Consider the following 24,362-nt stretch of genomic DNA (forward strand, 5'->3'; position numbering starts at 1 on the left):
CGAAAAAAAAATCCGTCCGTCAAAGCCGCAAGGCTCGACAACTGGCGTGCATCCACATCTGGGAGTCAAGGGACCAGCCAATCGATGACCTCCTACACTTGCCGAAGACATCAATCGCAAGCCTCGTTGCTACGGTTGAAGGTTCGGAAGCCTATGATAAGCAGTTAGCTCTTTTGATCGCAATGTAGATCCAGCTTGCCGCAAACTGTTCTCCTTATTTTTTAATCCCCTGTCCAGCTTCTGGCATAGTATTATAGGGCACACAAACCCATTAGTCGTGAAAGCTAACATTGGAGGGGAAGAATCTGATCTCTTACCTCTTAAGGCCTGTTTCAGCGCAACGAAATACCTTAACGCCGGATGGCCGCTCTAAATATTCACGTGCGCGCCATCGTTGTATCTACGCTGAGACTAAACCGGACTCGCACTTCACCCGGACCCTCTTCACCACTAAAACTACACACTTTGTAATAATATCAATTATAAATCACATCACCTTTAGAATGCAATCAAGTTAAACAAGTCTAACGTGCCCCTAAAACTTCTTATATATAAAGCCGAGCTCCGAAACCATCCTAACTAGTGAAGCCCACCCTAAGCACATAACCTATTACTTAGGGACCGAAATTTCAGCATAAGGCATCAAGATCCATGTGAGAATCACCTCCAGGTCCAGGTAATCGGGCAGTCCTACTTAGTTGCTGGGATGTATCAGACTTCCGTTGAGTTGACATCAGTGTCATTGTATTAAGTGAACATGAGCTGGCTGTCCAAGGGTTTGTTGTCCAGGCTTTGGCCCTTCGTACAGCATCTGTATTTTGCCCTAAATTCCTAAAGACTCCGTCGCTATGCTATTCTCCCACCCGCTATGCAACATGCCCATGCCGTCTGGTCGAGACGGCCAACGTTAAAAACGGCCTGCGAATGCATGCCCACCATCCACGGACGTCTCATCACAACCTGAGCAAGTCCTGATTCTTCGGCACCCTGTAGATAGCATCCGCCATCTTCACCACCCTCGCCATCTCCTCCACATCATGCACTCTGACGATGCCCGCTCCCCCCGCCACAGCCGCCGTCACCGTCGCAGCAGTCCCCGCAACTCTCTCGCTGGCCTTGCCGACCCCCGTGACCTTGCCGATGAAACCCTTCCTGCTAGTCCCCACCAGCCACGGCAAATATTTCATGCCGAAACCGGTCGTGAGGCGAGGCATACTGCGGAGGAGTTCGAGATTCTGCTCCGTCGTCTTCGCGAACCCGATCCCTGGATCGAGGATGATGCGCCATCGGCGGATACCCGCTGCTCGTGCTGCGTCGAGTCTCTCCCTGAGTTCCGACGCGACCGTTTCGACGACACCTCGCGGGTATGAGGTGTTCTCGTCGTTTTGCATCGTGTGTGGTGTGCCACGCATGTGCATCATGACATACGTACAGCCCAGTTGCGCAATGGTGGGCAGCATTTCTGGGTCGAGTATGCCGGCTGATATGTCGTTGATGATGTGGGCGCCAGCGTTGACGGCGGCTTCGGCAACGGAGGCGCGATAGGTGTCAACCGAGATGGCCACATTGGAAGCCTCAGGAAGGCTTTTGATGGCCTCAATCGCAGGCAGTATGCGTGCGATTTCTTCTTCGGCCGTTATGTCTGGGGCGTTCGGCCTGGATGATTGGCCTCCTATGTCGATGATGGCGGCACCGGCGGCGATATGCGATGCTGCGGTAGCCTTGAGTGCTTCTTTGTCTGCCGGGGGATTGTCTCCGCCATCTGAAAACGAATCCGGCGTGACGTTCAAGATGGACATGATCAAGGTCTTTCGCCCCGGATCCAGGGATCGTAGAGGGTCAAGAGATGGAGCGAGAGGCGTAAGAGGGTACATTGGCGTAGCAGATGGCGGAAGCATGGCGAGGTGCGATCGCATGCTTCGGCGCGTTACTGGGTGTACAAAGCGTTCGGCAATGCTGCTTGATTGTTAGCAGGCGTCGGAATAGGTCTTGCAGCAAGCCATACCTAGACAAAGGTCGCAGCACGAACTCGCGCTCCAACATCAGTCGATGAGGGATTATCAGGCGATCTGTACTAAGCTGTCGTTGGCCGTAGGCCACGATATCAAGGTCAATATTTCGAGGACCTTTGTCGATAATCTTGACACGACCAAGGCCATTCTCGATAGCCTGCAATTTGTCAAGCAAATCCATGGGCTCAAGTGAAGTGTTGATCTGTTGCCATCAGTCGAAGAAGAGTATGCGTAATAGGTAAATGAGGCCTTACCTGGCAAACTCCATTCAGGAATCGATTCTGGTCCTCCACATACATCGGTTCTGTCTCGAATAGCTCACTGGTCTGGACAATTTCCAGATCGGGATCTTCGTCAATTCTCTTACAGGCACTCTCAATCGCCGCGAAGCGATCACCGACATTGCTGCCAAGGGCTATGAAAATACCATTTTGCAAGCCTCGGACGTACGCCTGGTTCTGCTTCATTCTGACGGCCCATTCCGGTTCAATGAAATTGTCCAGTGCCTTCGCTAGTTGACTTTTAGACCCTGCGATCGGTTCGAATTTGGCTACTGCAGGCTCGGATGATGGAGACGCATCTGCGATAGTCACTGCCGGATCTTCATCTTTCGCACAGTCGATCTCAAGCTCTAGGTCGTCGTTCTGCTCACGTACGTTGGCTTGGTGTCGCTGTGTGACCACGACCTCAACTTCTCTGGTGTCAGGGTGCTCGCTCATTGACCCTTGACTTCCGGTTTGCCATCTAGCCACGGCCTGGAGTGAGACTGCCGGATCATTGCCCTGAGACGCAAAGTGATTATTCAAATGCAAACGATCGAGTCGCAAGACCGGCGTTCGGAGTTGAATAACACGCAGGAGGGCTTCTGCAATTGTCGAGGTAGCGTCTTCGCGGGTGTGGAAAGTCATCTCGGCGCAGAAGCGTTGGACCACCATGGTAAAGATGTCCGCAATGTAGTCGATTTCATCCTGGATTTTAATGCCGGCCTGAGTAGGAGTTGCGGATCTCAAGGCCTCAGAATCGGGCAAAGCCATGATGGTCAGCGAAGATACCGGGATGGACTGCTGCCCAGGACCTGCTCCTGAAAGGCTGCATTGCAATCTCTCGAGTCGAACAGGAGTCAAAATGATTGAAATTTTGTCTGGCCCATCTGTCCGTGACTCCACATGATGCCCGAACGACGATCCAGGTGAAGAGCGCATCAGTCGTTTTTGGAAGACCATTGAGTCCCTGCTACCAGAGGGCAAGGATCGCACATTACGTGATATGGCATCCACATAACAGGCAATTCCAACGTGTGGCGAGGAGGCACAGTTGCGTCTGAATTGCTCAAAGACAAAGTTCCGTTCTGGGACATGTGAGCCATAGAGCTTTGCCCCGTGACGAAATACCTTGACACGAGGGTTACAGTGTATGCCAATCTTGTCTCTCAGCCAAAATAGTCTACATTATCGGGTCGTCAGTAGGGGGATAAAGATGTAGACACATGACCGACTGACAGCTCGAATCTGGCGCTTGCTAGTGAATCTGTCGTCTCAGATCTCTTCGGAGCATGCGTCGAGAAGCGATTGAATGGTGCTGCATTTGTGCGCTTCAAAAACAACATTCGTCCTCGTTCGATTGCTGCATCACCGGTAAAGACTGAACGAAGTGCCCCGGTATTCATGATGGTGCAAATGGGGACGAAATGAAGTCGGAAGGGGAAGTGCCGGACCAGCACGACTCGAGCCTGGGCAGCAGCATCTGAAGGTATGCTGCAGTCCTTGAGTAGGAGGGAGGCGTGCCTTGCGGGAGCGGAAATGGCGGTTCGATGGATGCGGTGCTGATATGAGCTCAGACATGTCGTTCGCGGTGGATTAGTTTCTTCGGCTGCTCCCGCGTGCCGAACTAACTCCGGGGGCAGTCACATGCGGGAATGTCCGTGAATACATTGCTTAAACATTAATCAAAATCGACGGCTGCCTCACTGTTGAATTGAACGAGAAACGCAGCCGCGCCAACAAACGCTCTGGTAGAGAAGTCGAGCCATGTGGCTCCCCAGAATCAACCCCAGATCCCGTGGTCGTGTGGGAGTCTGAGATCACCAATCAGCAGACAACCTTAAGCGTGCCTCGGCCCAAACGCAGCAGATCGGCTGTTCGATGCACTCCACCCTGGCTGTCGGCTCATGACTTGGATCAGCGACGTCGACCTCTTCTTCTTCCTTCACATCCCTCCATCCACACACCTCCTCCGAGTCTCTACTGACTAGAACAAGATCCTCCTTTCCCTTCACTCAGCGTTGAACCAAAAGCACAACCGCAATCATGGTGGGCCAAGCGAAATCCTCCCCTCGTACGCAGTACCACTACCCAACCCGAACACCACCACCCAGAACTAATGCGTATGCGTGACACCAGAGCAAATCCGCACCGTCACGACGGACCTCCTCAAGATTAACCACCCCGTCATGCTGGCCGGCATGAACGTCGCCGCAGGCCCCAAGCTTGCCGCCGCCGTCTCCAACGCCGGAGGAATCGGTGTCATTGGCGGTGTTGGATACACTCCAGACATGCTCCGGGAGCAGATTGCAGAATTGAAGGGCTTCCTCGATGATAAGAATGCGCCGTTCGGTGTGGATCTCCTCCTGCCGCAGGTCGGTGGTAGCGCACGAAAGACCAAGTAAGATATACATCATACTTCGTCGTAAACCAGGACAATGGCTGACTCGCATGTCCGCAGCTACGACTACACCAAGGGCAAGCTCAACGAACTCGTCCAAATCACCATCGACTCCGGCGCCCGCCTGTTCGTCTCCGCCGTCGGTGTCCCACCCAAGGAAGTCGTCGACAAGCTCCACGCCGCCGGCGTCCTCTACATGAACATGATCGGCCACCCCAAGCACGTCAAGAAGTGCCTCGACCTCGGCGTCGACCTGATCTGCGCCCAGGGCGGTGAGGGAGGAGGCCACACCGGTGATGTCCCAACGACCATCCTCATCCCCGAAGTCGCCAGACTCGTCAAGGGCCACAAGAGCCCTATGACCGGCCAGCCCGTGCAGGTCATTGCCGCAGGTGGTATCTTCAACGGCCAGACCCTCGCAGCAGCCCTCTCGCTCGGTGCCAGCGCCGTCTGGGTCGGAACTCGATTTGTCCTGTCAGAGGTAAGCTTGTCCATCCCTCGGCAGATTTGACAAACAATCACTAATCACCCTCACCCCACACAGGAAGCCGGTGCCCCACGCGCCCACCAAGAAGCCGTCCAAACCGCCGGCTTCGACGACAACGTCCGCACCATCATCTTCACCGGCCGTCCGCTCCGCGTGCGCAACAACCCCTACATCCAAAACTGGGAAGAGAACCGACAGAACGAGATCAAGGAGTTGACCTCCAAGGGCTCGATCCCCGTCGAGTGGGACATTGAGCGCCTGGGCGATGATGTCGACGATGATACTATGGATAACGCAAGGCCGTTCTTGATGGGCAAGGCGTCGGCGGTGGTCAATGAGAGGAAGAGCGCCAAGGTGATCATCGATGAGATGGTGAGCGAGGCGGTGGGTGTGATTAACAGCAACAATTCGTTGGTTGTTAGCAGGAGCAGGTTGTAGGGGACGATGGAGGGATGGATGGATGCGAGATAGTTGACGAATGTAGCACCAGCATGTAACGCCAGTCCTCTTCTGCTATCTGACACAATTCCTGATTCGTGTTTCAACTTTCCACCGACGAAGTATCCGAACTCTCATCACTTGACACGACATTGGTCGCCTCCGGTTCCTCTGGCTCCTGTTCCTCCTCTGGCTCCAGTCCCTCTAACTCCTCAGGCTGGTGACCCGCCTCCTCCACATGCTGGAGAAAGTCCTGGGCGACGAAAAAAATCTCATGGCAATAGGTGCAGGGATAAATCTCCATCGCAGCAATGTACTCCTCAGCAGTTGGTGAAAGCTGCTGCGGCTCCGGCTCCGGCGCAGCCAGAGAATGCCCCGTGTTATCAATATGCTTGCCCAGACTCGATGGCCCTGAAAACGTCTGCCCGCACACCGTGCATTGATATGTATTCGATGCTTCGTTGTAAGCTTTGAAGCCGTGTGGTGGACGATGGCCGGACTCGGCCGTGTGCGTCAGGGAGTCCTGTTCGCGGATGAAGCTGCGTTGGCAGGTGATGCAGACGAAGAGGTCTTGGCGCGCGATTGTCCGTTGGTCCTATGCGTGGGCTGAGGCGCGGTGGGCGTCGCGGGCCGGTGGGAAGTGGTGGAAGTTTTGCTCGACGTGGGATTGAAGCTGCGCGTAGTCGGGGAAATGCTCGTGGCATAAGTTGCAGTAGAAGGTGGGTGGGAGATTGGGGTCGACGGCTTGAGGCTGCTGGTTCAAGGAGGGTAGGTGGTGGTTCGTCTGCTCCATGTGCTTGTAGTAGTCGTCAAAGACTTGGAACTCCCGCTTGCATACTGTGCACGTAAAGCCCGAGCCAGCAAGGGAGTCGTTTCGAGTGGACAGCGCGTCGCCAATTCGGGGGCCAGCGGTCAATGTCACAGGTTGTCGCCGTACTGCTTCTGCTCTAGACACGGCTCGATTGACCATTTCTAACAATGCCCTGCGGCGCTGTTGTTCGCCCCGTATCGCACTCTTCTCCCTCAAATACATGCTTAAGTTCGGTGCAGAAACCATTTCGGTAGGGCTGCCGAAGAATTGGTTCTCTGGGGTGCTCATGTCGGCGTGCCTAAGCCTTTTGGTTGGACATGCCATGCTGAGATGTCGATTGGGATGTGCTGTAGCCTTGGAAAAGACAGCGAAGGTGTCAAGGTGTTGACCACTTGCTCACGGTCCGCAGTTTCTGCCCCATGTGTGAGGCAAGTCCCTCTTGCCTGTCCCTCCCCATGCTCTTCTTCTTGTCACGCGTCTGCGCCTTCTACTTCTTCTCACGATCCACCATATGGATCTTCGGTACTGCCTCTTGCAGCCTCTGCTTATCTTGCTCAGTCGCTTTGAACCCAAACGTCTCTTCTGCCTTGTCGGATGCCCAGAGGCCGAACACAGCGTACGCCATGACTCCACCGCCGATGAGCATTCGCGTGCGTGGAGAGAGGTTGCGGTAGGACCTGCGATTCGTAAGCTTGTGAAACATATGCGCGATCTGTACGCATTGACATACTGCCACAGCGACATCTTGCGGAGACTTCAGGTTGGGCGGTGCAGGTAGGTGAGGTTGGAAAGAAGTCGCAAGTGTTGAAGGTCCTCTATCCTTGGCAGACAGGGATGCAGGAGCTTCAAAACTCTATTGCTTTAATCCAACATTCACTCACGCTTGCAGGACCGGAAAGACACTCGACGAACATCATGGCAACATTTCATGAATCGCAGCGCCGCGCGGCCACGAACAGTGCGATGCACTCCCTACAGCAAGAGTTCAACATAGCGTCTCATGCTAAAACAACCTTTGGACCATCTCCTCGGACGGCGTGGCAACCTACACCCGCCCACGGAGGTCGACCGATACTAAAGAATGCACTTCGACCTTCTGCTTCTTGTCCCTTCCTTGACACCTCCTTCTTGCTTCTCTTGCCCCGGCGTCTGGATTCTATGATCGATGCCGAACGAACGCCCACCCCGGTCTCGCGTGCCAGGCTGAAAGTCGGCAGTGGCCACCCGAGTCAAGAAATGACTTCTCTTTGTTCAAGATACCCACTATTGCTCCTTTTTGCCGGTGGGTACAAATGGAAAGCGATTCGCAGGTCTTTTCTTCGATTCCTTCTCTTCCACCTCGAAGGCCCTGAGATCCAAAGCTCTTTGGAGATCAGTGTCAACACGTCCTGACTTGGACTCTGGAACGAAATCGATGATGGAGCCTGGCCAATGGAGATACTTTTCCGTCTTTCAACCTGGATGACGGACTGGTTCGACAAGTGATCATTCAAGGAGACTATCTGGTTGACATAACGCTGCCGGGTATACATTCATCATCAAAACAAGAAAAAGCAATCAGCCGATCCATCAACTCATCGACTTTACATATCCTTGGCCAGCTTCGCCACGGGCGGCGTGTACTTGTGCCTCGCCCAGACACCGTAGTAAATTGCAGCAACAATGGCGACACCTCCATAAACCGCGCTTGCCCAGTTCATGGTCTGAAGGGTCGGGTTATTGAATAGCGGGAAGAAGGCGAAGAGGTATGCCAAGATGATATACGCCTCGCCGATGATGTTCGATGCCCAGCCGAGTGGGACTCCCAGGCTCCAACGACAGGGAAGCAACTGTTCGCCGCGAATGCGCTTGATCAAAATGCAGCCGATGGAAGTCATGTACGACGTCAGCAGAGCAACAGTTCCGAGCGAGAGGAGAGCGTTGAATGTGACGGTGCTGCCCAGGTTGATCAAAGACAAGATGCAGGTGATGGTGAAGCACACCATGACGGCGTTGAACGGGATATCCCAGCCTGGACGGACGTGACATAAGACCCTGGCGAACGGCAGGCCGCCGTCACGGGCGAACGCGAACATCTGTCGGGAGGCTGTGGCAACATTGCTGATGGCTGAGCAAAGCGTCAAAATGATGATGATGCAGGTCATCACTGTTGCACCCGCATGGGACTGGGTGGCGTTGTAAAAGGTACCAATAAAGGCGAAGTTGTACTCCGGCATCATGGCAGCGTCGATGGGGCCCAGGGTATAGGCGAACGTGATGGTCATAATCAGACCAGTAATACCGTTCGTAATGAGGGTCGACACCATGGCCCAAGGGATCGTGCGAGAGGCGTCCTTGACTTCCTCGGCCATGTGCACGCAAGCGTCCGGTCCAATCAAGGCATAGATGGGTCCAGTGAATGCGACCAAACCCGCAACCCCCATTGTCGGCCATTCGGCGACCTGGGTCCAGTTCAGCCAGACATCGGCGCTGCTGGCCTTGGGGCCAAACACCCACAGCGGGATGAGAATGGCAAAGAAACCGAAGACCAGCAGGATCAGAACAAGACCCTCCAAGAGCGGCAATCTCTTCGCGAGGAAAGTGTTGAAGACAACCGCCGTCGAGACAGTTGCGATGGTCAACAAGACAGCATGCCACGGCTGCGGAACATAGCTCGCATCGTTGAGAACGATCAAGCCCTGGATCTCACTGGCGACAGTGAAACATTGGCCTGCGATGCCGGCTTGCCATCCCAAGACGCAGAACCAGCCGACTAAATAGCTGAGCAGCTTTTGGCATCGCTTTGGAGCGAATTCGCTGACCCAGTGATATTGTCCACCGCTTGTTGGAGCCATGGAGGCCATTTCCGCCATCGAGAGGATTGCCGCGCCGAAACCGAAAAGAGTGACAATGTAGATCCAGATCATTGCTGGTCGGCCGCCATTGGGGAGGATGTAACTGGCAGAACTGCGCGACAATTAGTCCTGAACTCTGGCCATTGGAATTCCTGATCGATGCTCACCTCAATACAGACGCCCATGTCATCATCAACACGGCTGCGAAACCGAAGATGGGGATGAAGCTGAAGTTCCGCTTGAATTCCTGCTTCTGTCCCATACGAGCCATGTCTTTCCTGTCGGCCGCCGTGCCTGCCTTCTCAGGCGGCAGGTCAGTCGTCTCAAAGGCCTCATCGGTGGTGACATTGCTGGCGACCTTGCTCTCGCCATAGGCGCCGTAGGCGTCTCGATGCGACATGTTGGACGGGGTGTAAACGTGCAAAAGGGTCTCGGGCAAGCAGTTGAAACAAAGAGTGGGAGGGAAGAGGAAGTTGAACGAGAAAAACTGCTGTCCCGCCCGGCCTCGCAACGAACCCACGTGGCGAAAGAGCAGCTGAACAAAAGGTTATCAAATAATATATGGACCAGCTCTGTCAGACCATGCAGATGCGCGAAAGGACCAAAAAGAACGAGTCTGGGACGGAGTGAAGTTTAGGAGGAGCTGCGCGATCAAGTCGTTCAACCTTCCGACCAAGGACAAGCCTGATGCTACGATGCCTTCTCGGTACACCCAAGCGCAGAGCTTCCACCCGACGTGGGGCTCATACTCTGGCTCTAGCAGGAGCCGTTAACCCTGTGCTGCAGGGGTCGTACCACGCCGTGCCCAGGGAGCAAGGTCAGGCCGTTTCGAAAATTTCACCAATTGCTCGCCTGTCTCTCTCCGGCAGTAAGCGCGATGTCCAACGGCTTTATTCATTTCTGGCTCTTGGTGCTGCTAATTCAAGGACTTTGAGGATCTCTAACTTTCTGGATCGGCAAGGCCCATCCGTTGAGGAATAGGAGAACAAGGCTGAGGAAGAACCGCTGATAGCGCCGACTTCCCTGTTGCTTCCGGCCGGTGGTCTGTCTGGTCTCCAGAACTCCGAACGGTCGCTTCTTCGACATGTGGAAGACACGCTTTGGGACGTGACGGGCCCCCAATGCGCTCGAGCACACCTCGGGAGGCGTCCCGGCAGATGAAGCTTAAAGCGCTCCCTTCGAGCTTGGCTAGCTGGCGGGGACGAGGGCTGCAGCAGCCACTCTCAGGGTTCTCCGCCGATCTTCTCTCCTTCGAGGTGACACGAGTTGCTGCCCGCCGAGTTTCGCAGTGCTGTGCCGTCGAGTGTAGCTGCGTGACACGATTGCTATTGCATATGCAGCGCGGAGGCATACGTGAACTCTGGCCGAGCGAGGGTCTCGCCAACTCAAAACGAACGACACTTTGAAGGAGGGAGAAAAGCTAGTCAGGATCACGACAGATCTCATCCCGCTTCTGCTCTCGTTGCTGCTCCGTCCTATCCTGCTCGTCGAAGGATTTGAGCCACTGCACTGGCAACCGGGATGAAGTCGCTTGTCACCCGCCGCCCCTGGCACAACAGCTAGGAGAGCTGGGCCCGCCGAGAGCCGGACATGGAGGGGGGGTTCACATCAGCGCACGAAAAATGCTAGCGGAAGCACGAATCCGTCGCCAAGTCTGTGATAGGGAGCCATGGTGATCTCTCGCATCGTGGTTCGAAGAAGGGGTACCCCCTCGTCGTTGTCCACACGCTTGCACGCGTTGCAAACTTTCCGCCTATCAATACAACCCCTTCCCGGATCTGCGAGCTTGGACCGACAAAGTCGCAGAGACCGTCAGGGCGCCTTCGCTTGGCTGAAGTATCATTTTGAGCTAGTATACCGGCACCGCTTTCGATTCTTGCGAACAATGCACGCCACCATTTAGACGAGCACTGCTGCTGCTTGCCTTCGCTCGCGACGCCCTTGGCTCGACTTGTACGACAGTTTTTGGAGTTTTAACACATCACATTCCTTTCCACCGCGACGAGAGCTCTCGCGAGAGCCCGAATACCCTCGAGATGTCTGCTCCTCCTCCCCCGCCGACGCTCCCCGACCTGGATTCCGGACCGCGCAGCTTCATCACAACCGATCAGGACCATGGAGGCATCGCGCTCACGATTTCGACGTTGATGGCAACGTGGGTGGTGCTGTGCTTCTTCGTGCGTATCTACATGAGAGCGACAGTCTCCGGCCCCTTCGGAATGGACGACATTGTGTGCAGCATAGCGACGGTATGTCTTCGGGGTCATTTCGCAAATGCGCAACTGGTCTAACACGCCATTCTGCAGATATTCGGCGTCATACAAATGATCGTTTCCTCGGCTGCTGTGTCTTTTGGATTCGGAAAAGCGCTTGAACTGCTGACCGAGGCGCAAATCGATCAAGCTTCGAAGGTATGGAAATTGATGTTCTGCTTGACCGCGCGTGGAAAGCTGACTTCGGCAATAGGCGGTGTATGCGGCGCAACTGCTCTACATTGTCACGAACACTCTAACAAAGTGTACTGTTGCGCTTCTGCTTGCGCGCATCGTTTTCATCAAGAGCCGTGTCTACGCTTGCTACGGAGTTCTCGCAGCTTCAGTCGTTTGGGGCGTGGGATCGTTCCTTGCAGAAGCCATTCGATGCACAGGTAGCCCGCCTTGGAAGACTGTGGGATCGCAATGCAGCAATCTCGTGCGTATGCTGGTGGTCAAGGACAAGGATTTTGTTTACTGACTGGTAGTAGTTCCTCGCGTGGCAAGTGATCACTGCCTTCAATGTAATCCTTGAGGCGGTGCTCCTTGCAGTCCCTGTTTGGCTTGTTTGGGGCCTGCAAACTGATCTCATGAGGAAATTCACCGTAGTTGCTGTTTTCTGGCTACGATCACCGTATGCGCTCACTAGCTCTCTAAGACGAACACAATTGCTAACTACTCTACAGAGTTATCGTCGCAGCACTCATTCGCATTCATTTCCTTGGAAACACAATCGGATCTCCCGAACCTCTACTCCGAGGCGTCGTGCCATTCATTCTCCTGAACGTGGAGATGCACTACGGCCTCATGGCAGCCACAATGCCTACGCTCAAACCGTTCGTTGGAGCTTTCAATACCGGCTGGGGAACATACGACACCACCGGTCAAAGCGGCTACGGCCAGAATAGCAGCGGGTCGTATGCCATGCAATCCCTGGACAGGAGGAGCAATAAGAGCAAGAAGGCAGGGTCCAAGCAGAATAGTGCCCTGAGGAGCACCGACAGAGACCCGCCCTCGTTCAGCAAGAACATCACACATATCCGCTCCATACCAGTCAGGGATGCCGACTCACCGAGAGCGCAATCGGCGGAGAGCTCGGAGTCGCAACAGATGATTATCCGTCAGACACTCACAACAGAGGTGCATTACGAGGAAGAGGAGGCGCGGCGGCGGGAACTCAACTCCAGCAGGGGGAACGACTCGATTGATTACAACTTGCATGTCAAGCAACAATGAGCACGGCTTTGAATGATGCTTCTTCGATTCATCTTGTACAGGATACTAGGGCATGATATCCAGGGCTTTACAGCGCGACCGGCGTCAGCATGAAAGATTGGGGACTTCTCACTAGAGGCAAGGCGTTACGGGAGTTTATCATCATGAGTCTTGCACTGTCAGCGATATGGCGGGGATGCTGTGAATCGTTGTACGCAGAGAAGCATGTCCCAAGTGTCTGGATGCAACGCGCGGAAAAGATACCCAACCAAATTCGATCTATCCTATGAAATCTTCGAAATCTAGACTCATGTCCACGTTTTGCCCGTCTTGTTATTACTCGCATCGTCCATCCCTACGATTGCCTGACAACGCGGTCGTGCAGCACGCGCAGTGCAAAACTCCGGCTCGCATGCTCTGCTATTTCCAGCAAACGCACGCACGCGACCCAAAACGCGAACCGACTCGTGAGCAACCCACAACCCACCCTCCCTCGCCACCCCTCACTCTATCTAACTTTCTGGATAGACGAGCAAGAACCCGCGAGCGCCGGGCTTCGCTGTTGCCAACGGGTCGAACGGCAACGACCAACAAACGAAGAAAAGCGGTTGAGGCCCGAGGGAGTCTGGTAGGAATCAATGTTCCTGCATATGTGTTTCAGATTACGTTCGGTTGTGGCTTGTGATCGCCCCTGAATCCCTGCGGATGCGGGTGTGGTTTTGGACGCCTGGACGCCACGTTTTTCTTTGGGATGGGGTTGGCTTTGGGTACTTCGAAAGTGAGTCGGAGAGGAGTTGGCTTTTGGTACTCTTGGATGGGGTGTGGTGACTCCTGACCTGAAAGTAGGGGATTTGGGGCTTGGTGAGGGCTTTTGGTGGGATGTGGTGAGAAGAAGTTGATAGACGGTGTGGGAATTCCGGGATCTGTGTGAGAAGTGGGAAGTGAAGCCTCCCAGAGGAGCATGCTTGTGTCAAGACTGATGCTACAGTAGAGACAGAAGTTGCGTGTGGTGAAGTCCTGGTAAGTCCTCCTTGCTTCAGCTTCTCATCCGTTCCAACGTCCTCACCAGCGTCCATCCAGCCTTTAAAGACCACTGCACGACTTCACTCCTGTATAGACCCCGCGACTATCCTCGCAGCCTATCTCCCTGGCCAAAAGCAATACTGGCCATCGTCTCCCCATCGTGACCTACCGCACCACCCGCCGACCTGACCTCGCTGATGTTGCAGAGTGTCATTCGTCTGGAGAACGGAGTCTGTCCGAAGCGCTGTTGTATCCAGTAGTCGCTCTTCGAGGAGAGGAGAGGCTGGCTCAAGGCCGTAGTAACCTCTTGATGTTCCACATACGCCGTATAGAGCATGGCTTGCTCTTACCTCGTTGTCTTGTTTTCTTTACGGTAGGAGATTCGACGGACATTGCGCGATTCGTTAATCCTACTCGAAATGTAAAGTCTGCCTGAAGTCTTGGTCTCACGCAAGAATGGGCTCGTAGCTGAGCGGTCAAAAGAGTATAACGAATAAGCTCTCACGTACATTTCTTTTACTTTTTGCCAACAACCCTGCCATCCAATACCATACTTCTGGATTGAGGACTGGCGACCCAATCGTCCACGTCCTTTCGCAACCTCTCCATATACTCATTGTTCTCGTTCCTCGCCTTCGCGAAACCGATTGCGCCCTCCGACATTGCGGGCAGCTCCTCTCTCTCGTTGTCAAATCCAGCACACCCAGCTTCAATCTGCCCCCATTCGAAACCCGCTTCGTGCATCCAGATATGGTTGACTTTACCAGCACCCTCGCCTCTCGCACCGCGGGCTCTGGAGTCCTGCCAGAACTTTTCCAGATTCTCGTTCATCAAGGCTGTTGCTCCGACGTGGTGGAGATGAGCCAGGTCTCGTATCCCGACCACGCCGCCTGGTTTGATGATTCGGTGCACATGGCGCAGTGACTGGACCGGGTGAACCAGATGGATCATGACTTGATGAGCATGAGCAATGTCGAAGGTATCATCCGGGTACTGGAGATCCTCTACATCGCCAACCACGAACTCGACATTGCTCACCCCTTCCCTTTCGACTTGAGCTCGTGCGGTGGCGATGGACTCTGTAATGCAGTCGTCAGATATACGTCTAGCTATTCGCCCCTATGTTGCTGATCCACGAACGTTCGCTGTGATCAATGCCAATGACAGAACCTTGAGGCACCCTCCTAGCAAAATCTAGGGTTATGGTACCTACACCGCAGCCAACATCAATGATCTTCGAATCTGGTTTGATGTAGCGGATAAGATGAGGCGCGCATTTTGCCACGTTGCGATTCTCAAAGAACTTCTTGAACTTGTCCCAATCGTGAGCGGCCATTGTCGAGGCGAGATGAGCGGTTCACAGCAGATTGAGGCGGATTGATTGTGGGGGGTTGGCAGATATGTTTATGGCACTGCATGGAGTCGCCGCGGCCATTTTGCGCGTCTCGCACCCATCGTACAACCAACTGATCGCAAGTGTCCCTCCAGCGATCAATCACAGTCACAGGGTTGGACCGGCATCCATTGGGCCCACCGGTGATGTCACGCTTCTCCTTAGCCAGCGAATTCGCAACTTGTGCCTGGTTGATGAAGGTAGTCTGTCCGCGTTCGTTTCTCGGACGGATTAAACGCAAAGCTCACCGGTTGCCCTACAGATAGGGCTGGAAAGTGTCACGTGACTATTTGTCTTGCGACTAGCCCGATCGACTCTTGGCGCTGTTTCGACCTCACTCCGTTTTCTCAACAGCGAACATTCACTTGATATACTTTTGATGCACGTGATCGTGCGTCAAAACGACTTGTGATTGGCCGATGCTGCGGTAAAAATGTCTGACCGCAGTCACGGGCTTTGCGCTTGCCTGGAATTTACCCTCTCCTCCTTCTGTTGAAATAGCCCTTCCACCCAGCATCTCTTGAAGTCGACCGCAGGGCATGACACCCGACACTTCTGGATTTGACTGTCACGCTGGCTTTCCATCCGGCCAACCCCAATTCCTTGATACAACTTCGCCATGGCGCGAACCACGTTTTTGGCGCATTACATCGAGTTCCTCATGTCGCCAGCCGGCGCTTTCGCCCTTCTGTTCGTCCTCCCGCTTGTGTTCTACATATACACGGAGGCTCGGAGACGCAGTAGAGGAGGCACATTCTCGATTCCAGGATGCCTGAGACTTGTGCGACAAGCCAAAAGCAATCTCGGCGATCAGTACAACTCTATCGCCCCGGAAGACTCAACGCCTCGAGTCAAGTCGCTCTTCGTCTATCCCGTCAAGTCCTGTCGTGGCGTGGAGCTCTCAGCATCCGAGGTCACTGGCACTGGTCTCAAATACGACCGACTCTTCTCTTTCGCCCAACTCGTTTCCAGCAAGAAGCAGGCTTCGGCTGATTTGGGAGGCATCAGCGAGGTCAACTCGGAGGTCTCTCATCAATGGCGGTTCATCACTCAGCGAGAGGTTCCGCGTCTTGCGCTTCTCTCTACGGAGCTCTGGATCCCAGATCCTCGCAAGACCGCAGCCACACCAATGCACACGAAGCTCAGCAGCAAGGTTGCCAATGGTTCGGTTGCTCCTGGTCTGACTTATAGAAAGGGTCAGAGCACCGAGAACGGTGTACCAAAAGCAGGTGTAGCGTCTCGAGACCATGAGTCGGCCGACCGCATCGAGGACTGGAGTGCCAACGGTGGATGTCTGGTCATTCGCTTCCCTTACGAGCAGTATGGCTCCATCTTCGGCAGTGCTACTGAGCTCATCACCGTCAAGCTTCCACTACAGCCCGGCCCTGAGAGAGCGAAGGCCAAAGCTTACACCTATGAGAGTATGGCCATCTGGAAAGACTGCCCCGAATCGGTCAACTTGAGCAACGAGATCGAGGCCGAGTCGCTTGCAAAGCTCAAGTACTTCCTTGGCGTCACCAACCCACTTGCGCTCTTCCGTGTGGATGACGGGAACTTGCGTGCAGTCACTCGCGGTTTGCCGAGGGATCTACCAGATGAGAAGTTCAAAGTCGGCTTCGCAGACGCTTTCCCGGTTCATGTTCTAAACATCGCCAGCGTGCGTGCAGTCGATGATTCGCTCCCTGGCGAAGCTAAAGTGAAGGGAAGTCTCGACTCCCGACGCTTTCGCGCCAACATCTACGTCTCTGGTCCAGCTGCCTTTGCTGAAGACAAATGGATGCGGATCTCTGCTGGACAACCGCTGATAGGCCATCGCACATCAGGAATCGCAGAATACCACGCTGCATGCCGTACCGCTCGCTGCACCCTTCCCAATGTGCACCCAGATTCCGCGATGAAAGACAGAAACGAGCCACATGCCACACTCAAGCGCACACGCCAGGTCGACGAAGGTGCGAAGCCTCATCCTTGTCTTGGCCTCTCCATGATTCCCCTCTTTCAGCAGGGCATCATTCGTTGCGGGGACAAGATTGAGGTGCTTGAGGAGGGTGAACATGTGTATGAGAAGATGTTCAAGTAAAAGGTGGGATTCTCCCCAGAGCTTGGGTTTGAGGCACGAATGCTTGTTTGAAGATGGATCGTTCATAAGTAGGTCGCTTTTTCAATAGTGTTCCCTCCGCGCTGTTGTTACTGCCTCCCTGAATTAAAGACTAACATCCAATAGCATGCCTATGCCACCTGCTGTGGCTGAACTGCCACCTCCTCAACCTTTGTGAAAGGTGCAGCAAACGCGTATCGCTTGACACCAGCACCATAGTCCTTGCCGGGAACTCGCTCTGCAGACAAGGTTAGAAACATACTCTAAACATGCAAATACATGACGATGCTTACCATGATCAGGCGGGAAGTTCTCCCGTCGATCGACATAGTATCTCGACCTCAGGTCCATCCCATCGGTCTTGGTATGATACGTTGCATATACGCTAGCCCTCGCCTTGTCGCTCTTGTTCGCCGCAGATCGATGTGCCAGATGAGAACCGAAGATCAAGAGATCGCCACTTTCCAATACCACCGGGGTCCAGTCTTGGGAGGTCTCCCATGCCTTTGAGATCCGGCCTCCTTCTGCCAGCTCTACGTTCATCTTATGCGACCCTCGAACAACTTCCACACAGCCGTTCTCGATGGTTGCCGGATCGACGGCCAGATTTGCAGTTGTGTGCTCGATCTCGCCGATGTGGTCATATGCTGGCGCATCAAGGTGAGCACCAAAGCCATTCCCGCCAGCGAGTTTGTAGTTGATCTTGTCCTTGAACAGAAGCATGTCGTCGCGAGTGACTTGCTTCAAAATACTCGCAAGCGCCTCGCCATGCAGCAGCGAGGTGAAACCTTCATGATAGTCAACAAAGTTCTCGGTCCTCATGAGTTGTCTTTCGCCGGTCGCAGTGATCTCGTCGTACGGCATCCATTTCCCGTTCTCTCTTGGCAGATTCCGGACTTCGTCTGTCCATTGCTGAAGAACTGTTGGATCGATCAGGCCATGCTCATGTGATCTGAGGACGAGGAATCCTTCCCGGTCGAAATGAGCGACCTGCTCGTCTGTGAGAGTGAGAGCTGCCATGGTAATGCTGCCGTCCAAGGACTTGTTGCCGTGGTAAACGAGATCGCGTGCTATGTTGATCTTCAGCAAGGCAAGGAGTCCGTTTGTCCTCTTATTATTGACTTCCTTCGTACTGCACCTTCCCGATGTAGAGTATGTCTCGCCGGCACGAAAACCGATACACGTGATTGGCGGAGTTCAGGGCAAGGTTTTGCAGACGGCATCCATAGCGAAAAGACTTTACGGTCTTCTCGCCGAAGCAACTCCTGTACGACACAACTCTATGGCGCTCCCAGAAACGGACACTTCACCTATTGGCCTAGCGGCTTTCCCTCCGTAGAAAGTCGTCCAGCACATCCACGCGCAACGAGAAGGATCATCACTGCACGCCATGCAGGAGACGGACAACTCTTTTTCGATTTAGACTTTAGGCGACTATGCTGTTGGGAGAAGATACATACATCTAGAGGACCATCTTGGCCATTAGCATCATGGCTTCATCTCTCTATCTTCTCTACGCTCTGCAAGCATCACGATGGCAGTCGCAGCAGTCTTGCCCTCCGTCGAGGCAAACGCTCAAGAAACCATCCGTGAGCTCTTCGAGTTCATCGACAAGCAAGGCCAAGGCGATTATCTCGGTGAAAGAGTCTCCCAGCTTCAGCACTCGTTGCAAGCAGCCACATTAGCTCAGCAGGCTGGTGCGTAGCCTATCAGACACTGTAATCCTCCAGGATCATCACTGACTTGAGACGTAGGTGCCGATGAGGAAACCGTCCTCGGTGCCCTCCTCCACGACGTCGGCCGCTTCATCCCAGCAGCCGACAAGATGGCCTCCATGTTCGCTGAAGATGGAACCTACGTCGGCAAAGCGAGCCACGAGATTCTTGGTGAAAGGTATCTTCGTCAGCTGGGCTTCAGCGAGAAGATCTGCCAGCTCGTGGGTGCTCACGTCATGGCAAAGAGGTACCTCACTGCCGTTGATAAGGGCTATTATGATGGTTTGAGCGCAAACAGTAAGACGACGTTGAAGTATCAGGTTCGTTGGTCATCTATTCACCGATCGTCGATGTGTACTGATGAGGTGTGATAGGGAGGCATTTTCACGGACGAACAAGTCAAAGCAGCCCAGCAAGACCCTTGGCTGGAGAACAAGCTCGCCGTCCGACGATGGGACGATCTGGCGAAGAATCCAAAGTTGAAAACGCCCGAGTTGCAAAGCTTCGCGGCGAGCGCCACGAAGTCTCTAATTCAGTCTCGGTCCCAGATCGAGCTTCATGGACGACGGTACAAGGTTCCAACACGGCCGTCTGTAGTCGTCTGCGTGGATGGCTTCGACCCAGAGTACCTACAGCAAGGAATCTCGGACGGCATCCTGCCCAACTTCGCAAAGTTCACATCCAATGGGTTCCATGTAACAGCGAAGAGCTGCATGCCCTCCTTCACCAACCCAAACAACGTTTCAATCATCACAGGCAGACCCCCAAGCTACCACGGCATCGCAGGCAATTTCTTCCTCGACCAGAAGACAGGCGAAGAGAAGATGGTCCTGGACGATAGTCTACTCATAGGATCTACGATCCTTGAGAAGATGTCGAAATTCGGCGTTCGTATCGCGGCGGTCACGGCAAAAGACAAACTACGCAAGATCTTGCAACACGGCCTCAGTAAGAACGCGATCTGCTTCTCAGCCGAGAAAGCAACCAGTTGCAACCAAGCGGAAAATGGCATCGCGGACGTGGAACATTGGCTGGGAGCCAAACAGCCATCTCAGTATTCTGGAGAGCTATCGATGTACGTACTGGACGCCGGCATCAGACTTCTGGAAGAAGACCGCGCGGACCTTTTCTACCTCACGCTGTCGGATTACATCCAGCACAAATACGCCCCTGGCTCGAAAGAGTCGAACGATTTCCTCTCTGCATTGGACGCCAAGCTTGGCCGTTTGGTGGAGCTGGGTGCTCTTGTGGCGGTCACTGGCGATCATGGCATGAGTGACAAGGGTAATTCAGACGGCAGCCCGAATGTTTTGTATCTGGAAGATGCGATTGCCGAGAAATGGGGCTCAGGACGAGCAAGGGTCATCTGCCCGATTACTGACCCCTTCGTTCGACACCACGGTGCTCTCGGGTCATTCGTGAGGGTTCATCTCTCGAAGAAGGACAATTTGGATGATGTTCTGCAATACTGCAAGTCTCTCCCTGGTGTCGAAGTTGCTCTCGAAGGCCGGGAGGCGGCAGAGAAGTACGAAATGTATCCGGACAGAGAAGGCGACATCGTTGTGATACCATCTAAGAATGTCGTTATCGGAAGCCGCAAGGACGAACACGATCTCTCGAATCTCGGTGGGCGCCGTCTGAGGTCTCATGGCGGGCTGTCAGAGCAAGACGTTCCACTCATCCTTTCAGAGCCAGCAAAGAAAGCGGACCTCTCCAAGCATTGGCGAAACTTTGATGCATTCGATTTGGTGCTCAATTATTGAGATCGGCGTGGCTGAGCTACATGTTTTGCATTGAGTTATAATTCAGATCGGGTTGATAATTGTTCATGGCATCTTGGTTGGACAGGAAGTCAAACTCGCCCATGAAGAAGTTGTCGAATGAGGCTCCGTTCCACTCACTTGATATGTTGAAAAGGCTGTCGTCGAATGTTGGCTGGCTCATGGTTACATGCGCATTTGAAGGGACAGGTCCTTGAATCTCCTGTGGATGGCACCGCTCGAGAAGGCTTTCTGCGCCCTTTGCAACGCTCACGAGCAAGTGCCGAGGGTGCATGTTGGAAGTGACGTCTTTCAGGACTGTGACAACGTCGGATACCAGACTTCGGATTTCGCTTGTGTCGACACGGACCGATGTTGCGTATTTAGTCGATACTTTGAGCACGAAGACCACCGCAAAAGCTATCATGAGGTCGAAGTACGTTGGCAAGCCGTTGAGAAAGCTCTGTATCTCAGTGTCTTGAACGACTGCTCGGAGAATCGCAGTAGCTGAGAGTACGGCCGAATTGGCGATTTCATCGATATCGAGGGCGACGTCTGGAGATTTGAAGCCCGGTCTGCCGATGCCGCGGAACGCCATACTGAACAAGTATAGCTTGGCGAAATGGTAATGCAGGCCGACACCCTTTCTGGGGTAATCGCCAACATATTCGTTCTGTCGAAAGCGCTGCGTCCAATCCGCCCTGACGCGGTCGAGACTGATGCTGAAGCGGCGAAGCGGCTCGATCATTGAGGCGTCAAGCGGTCGCTCCACATCAATGCCGAAGGTCGAGTAGATCTCTGCAGAGTCGTTAGGTCATGCGCTATCATGAAGTCATGGCAGGACGAAAGCATCGTGGAGTTCAGATCAATGCAGTGATGTACGAAGACCACAGATGAGTGTACTACTAGAATGCGGTCATGGAGATTGTAAGAAGTAGAAGGCACTCACCGGAGCCAATAGACCAAAACTGGACTTGCGAACACAATCGAGCGTCATCTTCTACGGCATGTTCGGTTTCGAGGAACTGCAAGGCTGCTCGGATGGCATCATCTTGCCTCGTCATAGGCGGTCGTCCATACGCCACTGAAAAGTGATGATCACATACGAAGACAAGATAGTACAATCTTGTCCGTTGGTAGTGAGTCTTATCCCCGTTCAAGGCTTTGAAGATGCTCCGATGAAGTTGAAGCTCGGTGGCGATGCGCACAGCGGCGGAGACGCAGGTCCAGGAGATACCACTAAGCCAGAAAGCTGCAACACAAAGTCCTCGAACATCATCGACATTGTTACGTCTGGAGAATGTCTGGGATGCGGCTATGGAGACGAATTCCTGGTAGCATTTCTCGAAGTCGGCTGTCGCCAGATGCAGAGCGCCAACCGCGCAGATAGCAGCCAGCAGCAACGGAGAAGCCTGTCGCACTTGGGTGAGATCTCTTCTGTCTCCAATAATGCGGTATAAGAAGTGATCCAATCGGTTTTGGTAGATGTCGAGGTATTGTTGAGCCTGGTCGACGGTGATAACACCACGAGTAATAATGTCTTGTTCGGCTCTGTTGGTCTCATTTCCAGGTATGGCGATAGGAGACACGACTGATCCTGGAATAGCGGCTGGGCCAGAATCCGGGTCCATCACGACCTCGAAGTTCAGCGGCGTGTGTTTCTCAGCCTGCGGCGATATCTGCGAGTGGGCTCGATGCGGAGTCGGTGCCTGTGTTTGCTCGGCAACATCATCCTCCTGGTCCATCTCATCTTCCAGAAGCTCGCCCAGAGAGAGATGGTTCGCCACCTTGCCGAGGGCAGATTCCAAGACTTGGATCTTCCGGGTCATTAGATGCTTCCAACTTGCATCGGATTCGAGAATCATTTGTAGACTCTTGTTGACCGTGCACGACAGCCCGCGCTTCTTGCAGCGTGTGCATGGCGGTTCTCCATCTCGCATATGGCATTTGATCTTTTGCTTTCGACAAGCGACGCAGGCCGTGATCTTTCGGGTGATATCAGGCGGTTTCCGATCGCCAAACTGGTCCCGCAATGCCAGTACGGCTGCAGGGTCTGACGGCGAGCCACTCATCCTGGTCGAGCGCCGTAGGTCAGCTCATAGTATCATTCTGCGTCCGGAAAGGTGCTTCATCGAGAGGTAAGGTCAGGATTGAAGGTCTGACCGGCCGTCGGTACGTTCAATGCACAATCGCCGCTAGTCAGCCTCCGTCGAACTCTGCAGGTGAAGTCAGGTCAAGCTTTGGAGCTAGGCCAATCTTGGCAGGCTGCTTTTGGCCAGCATTGATGGACGCGAGTCAATATTTGATTAGCCACTCGAACCACGTGCTTCGTCGTTTGGCGCAAACCTTTCGCTGTCGTTAACCACTTCACATCTTACGATCCCATCTGTTCCAATTCTACAAAGCAGAATGCAAGATGAACAGCGCCACATACCTCGAAACCGAACAGTCTTGCTGCACTCCGGACGGCACCGAACCCGGTCGTGGTAGTAGACAACTTCCCGATGGAAAGATCCAGTGATTAGAAAAGGACCATTGAACGTGGGATACATTCCTGTTCGGGACAGCAAAGTGACAAGAGCTCGAGCACAAGTGAAGAGGCGAAGACTGTTCCAGCTATGAAGTCAACCGCTATGGAATACACACGCTTATAGCCATACGCCTAAGTCAAGAATGGAAACATCGTCAGTCCTCTCGCCTTCTACCCAGGTCCCTTGGGCTTGGTGGCCCGAACAGAAATGTATCTCCCTTGTCCCCAATTACGATAAGCCTCGACCCCAGCCATGATATTGATGAAGCGATGTTGTTGGCCACAAAGCTTCAAGATCTCGTAAGGCACGGCGCCTATGATTCCGAAAAGCCTCCATAGAGGAAGCACGTTGTCCGTCATATCGTCGATCGTGGTGTGCCCAAAGCCGACTTCTCCAAGCATCTCCTCGTAGCTCCCCTCTTTCAACGTGTTCTGGCAATGCGACAAGCGTAAGACCTCTTGCAGCACCTCGGAGTCCCAATGGAAATCGGCCTCGTGAAGTACCAGGACGCCGCCTGGCCGGAGGAGGCGATAGAAGTTCCGCAACACCTTGACAGGATCATCGGCGTGGACAAAGGTCTCCATGGTGTAGATGCCGTCGAATGAATCGTCTTCGAAGCCAGAGAGGTCATGATAGTCGCCAAGCTGTACGGAAACGCGGTCGCTGAGTCCCCAAGATTCGATATTGTTCGTGGCTTGCTCCACATGCAAGGGCGTCAAGTCGATGGCATGTACCCGAAGACCTTGCTTCGCCATGTAGGCGGCCACCAAGCCCGACCCTGCCCCGGCGTCCAAGACCAAAGAGTCTTTTGGCAGATCCAGCCGCTGGTATAGCTTCTCTTCCATGACGCGCTGAGCCCGACCTATCGGGAAAGGCCACCACGTTCCTTTTGGCCAGAAGCCACAGTGTCGAGCGTTTCCGAGGAGTACAGCATAGCCGAGGCGAGACTCTGCACTCGTGTAGTACTCTTGAACCGACGGGTCGTTGGTGCCTTGGCTGGCCATCGTGCCTGATCGGGGTCAGTACTTGACAAGATCGGTTGTATTTGCATCAAAACTTGGACTTACCAAATAGCATGGCGACCACGAGGAATGCGATGCTCGTTAATATGACTTTCGCGGTCATTGTGGAG

The 24,362-nt window shown here is 53.9% G+C and overlaps 11 protein-coding genes across 11 annotated transcripts; 4 read left to right on the plus strand and 7 right to left on the minus strand.

Annotated features, from left to right (window-relative positions):
* Positions 1–953: 953 nt before the first annotated feature.
* On the minus strand, positions 954–3,046 carry M409DRAFT_25786 (uncharacterized protein; the record flags this gene model as incomplete). Its single annotated transcript, XM_033807831.1, has 3 exons — positions 954–1,956; positions 2,006–2,214; positions 2,267–3,046. The coding sequence occupies 3 exons, from the start codon at positions 3,044–3,046 to the stop codon at positions 954–956; spliced, it is 1,992 nt and encodes a 663-aa protein (XP_033664904.1).
* A 1,272-nt stretch (positions 3,047–4,318) lies between these two features.
* M409DRAFT_68235 (uncharacterized protein) lies at positions 4,319–5,598 on the plus strand (the record flags this gene model as incomplete). The annotated part of the gene is made up of 4 exons (XM_033817738.1): positions 4,319–4,346; positions 4,412–4,673; positions 4,734–5,154; positions 5,218–5,598. 4 exons carry the CDS (start codon positions 4,319–4,321, stop codon positions 5,596–5,598), a joined length of 1,092 nt encoding a protein of 363 aa, XP_033664905.1.
* Positions 5,599–6,193: 595 nt separating this feature from the next.
* M409DRAFT_25788 (uncharacterized protein) lies at positions 6,194–6,697 on the minus strand (the record flags this gene model as incomplete). Its single annotated transcript, XM_033807832.1, has 1 exon — positions 6,194–6,697. The coding sequence occupies one exon, from the start codon at positions 6,695–6,697 to the stop codon at positions 6,194–6,196; it is 504 nt and encodes a 167-aa protein (XP_033664906.1).
* Positions 6,698–7,992: 1,295 nt separating this feature from the next.
* On the minus strand, positions 7,993–9,643 carry M409DRAFT_68236 (uncharacterized protein; the record flags this gene model as incomplete). Its single annotated transcript, XM_033817739.1, has 2 exons — positions 7,993–9,355; positions 9,411–9,643. 2 exons carry the CDS (start codon positions 9,641–9,643, stop codon positions 7,993–7,995), a joined length of 1,596 nt encoding a protein of 531 aa, XP_033664907.1.
* Positions 9,644–11,279: 1,636 nt separating this feature from the next.
* Positions 11,280–12,731, plus strand: M409DRAFT_57116 (uncharacterized protein; the record flags this gene model as incomplete). Its single annotated transcript, XM_033813523.1, has 5 exons — positions 11,280–11,492; positions 11,550–11,654; positions 11,710–11,934; positions 11,987–12,129; positions 12,182–12,731. 5 exons carry the CDS (start codon positions 11,280–11,282, stop codon positions 12,729–12,731), a joined length of 1,236 nt encoding a protein of 411 aa, XP_033664908.1.
* Positions 12,732–14,249: 1,518 nt separating this feature from the next.
* M409DRAFT_57117 (uncharacterized protein) lies at positions 14,250–15,069 on the minus strand (the record flags this gene model as incomplete). The annotated part of the gene is made up of 2 exons (XM_033813524.1): positions 14,250–14,812; positions 14,874–15,069. The coding sequence occupies 2 exons, from the start codon at positions 15,067–15,069 to the stop codon at positions 14,250–14,252; spliced, it is 759 nt and encodes a 252-aa protein (XP_033664909.1).
* A 676-nt stretch (positions 15,070–15,745) lies between these two features.
* Positions 15,746–17,206, plus strand: M409DRAFT_25792 (uncharacterized protein; the record flags this gene model as incomplete). The annotated part of the gene is made up of 1 exon (XM_033807833.1): positions 15,746–17,206. One exon carries the CDS (start codon positions 15,746–15,748, stop codon positions 17,204–17,206), a length of 1,461 nt encoding a protein of 486 aa, XP_033664910.1.
* A 149-nt stretch (positions 17,207–17,355) lies between these two features.
* On the minus strand, positions 17,356–18,244 carry M409DRAFT_57119 (uncharacterized protein; the record flags this gene model as incomplete). The annotated part of the gene is made up of 2 exons (XM_033813525.1): positions 17,356–17,462; positions 17,518–18,244. 2 exons carry the CDS (start codon positions 18,242–18,244, stop codon positions 17,356–17,358), a joined length of 834 nt encoding a protein of 277 aa, XP_033664911.1.
* A 514-nt stretch (positions 18,245–18,758) lies between these two features.
* Positions 18,759–20,702, plus strand: M409DRAFT_68240 (uncharacterized protein; the record flags this gene model as incomplete). The annotated part of the gene is made up of 3 exons (XM_033817740.1): positions 18,759–18,921; positions 18,979–19,259; positions 19,314–20,702. 3 exons carry the CDS (start codon positions 18,759–18,761, stop codon positions 20,700–20,702), a joined length of 1,833 nt encoding a protein of 610 aa, XP_033664912.1.
* Positions 20,703–20,718: 16 nt separating this feature from the next.
* Positions 20,719–22,771, minus strand: M409DRAFT_25795 (uncharacterized protein; the record flags this gene model as incomplete). The annotated part of the gene is made up of 2 exons (XM_033807834.1): positions 20,719–21,497; positions 21,649–22,771. The coding sequence occupies 2 exons, from the start codon at positions 22,769–22,771 to the stop codon at positions 20,719–20,721; spliced, it is 1,902 nt and encodes a 633-aa protein (XP_033664913.1).
* A 629-nt stretch (positions 22,772–23,400) lies between these two features.
* On the minus strand, positions 23,401–24,234 carry M409DRAFT_68242 (uncharacterized protein; the record flags this gene model as incomplete). Its single annotated transcript, XM_033817741.1, has 1 exon — positions 23,401–24,234. The coding sequence occupies one exon, from the start codon at positions 24,232–24,234 to the stop codon at positions 23,401–23,403; it is 834 nt and encodes a 277-aa protein (XP_033664914.1).
* Between the last annotated feature and the right edge of the window lie 128 nt (positions 24,235–24,362).

This window comes from Zasmidium cellare (genome assembly GCF_010093935.1).
Source record: "Zasmidium cellare ATCC 36951 unplaced genomic scaffold M409scaffold_28, whole genome shotgun sequence".
Lineage (NCBI taxonomy): Eukaryota > Fungi > Ascomycota > Dothideomycetes > Mycosphaerellales > Mycosphaerellaceae > Zasmidium > Zasmidium cellare.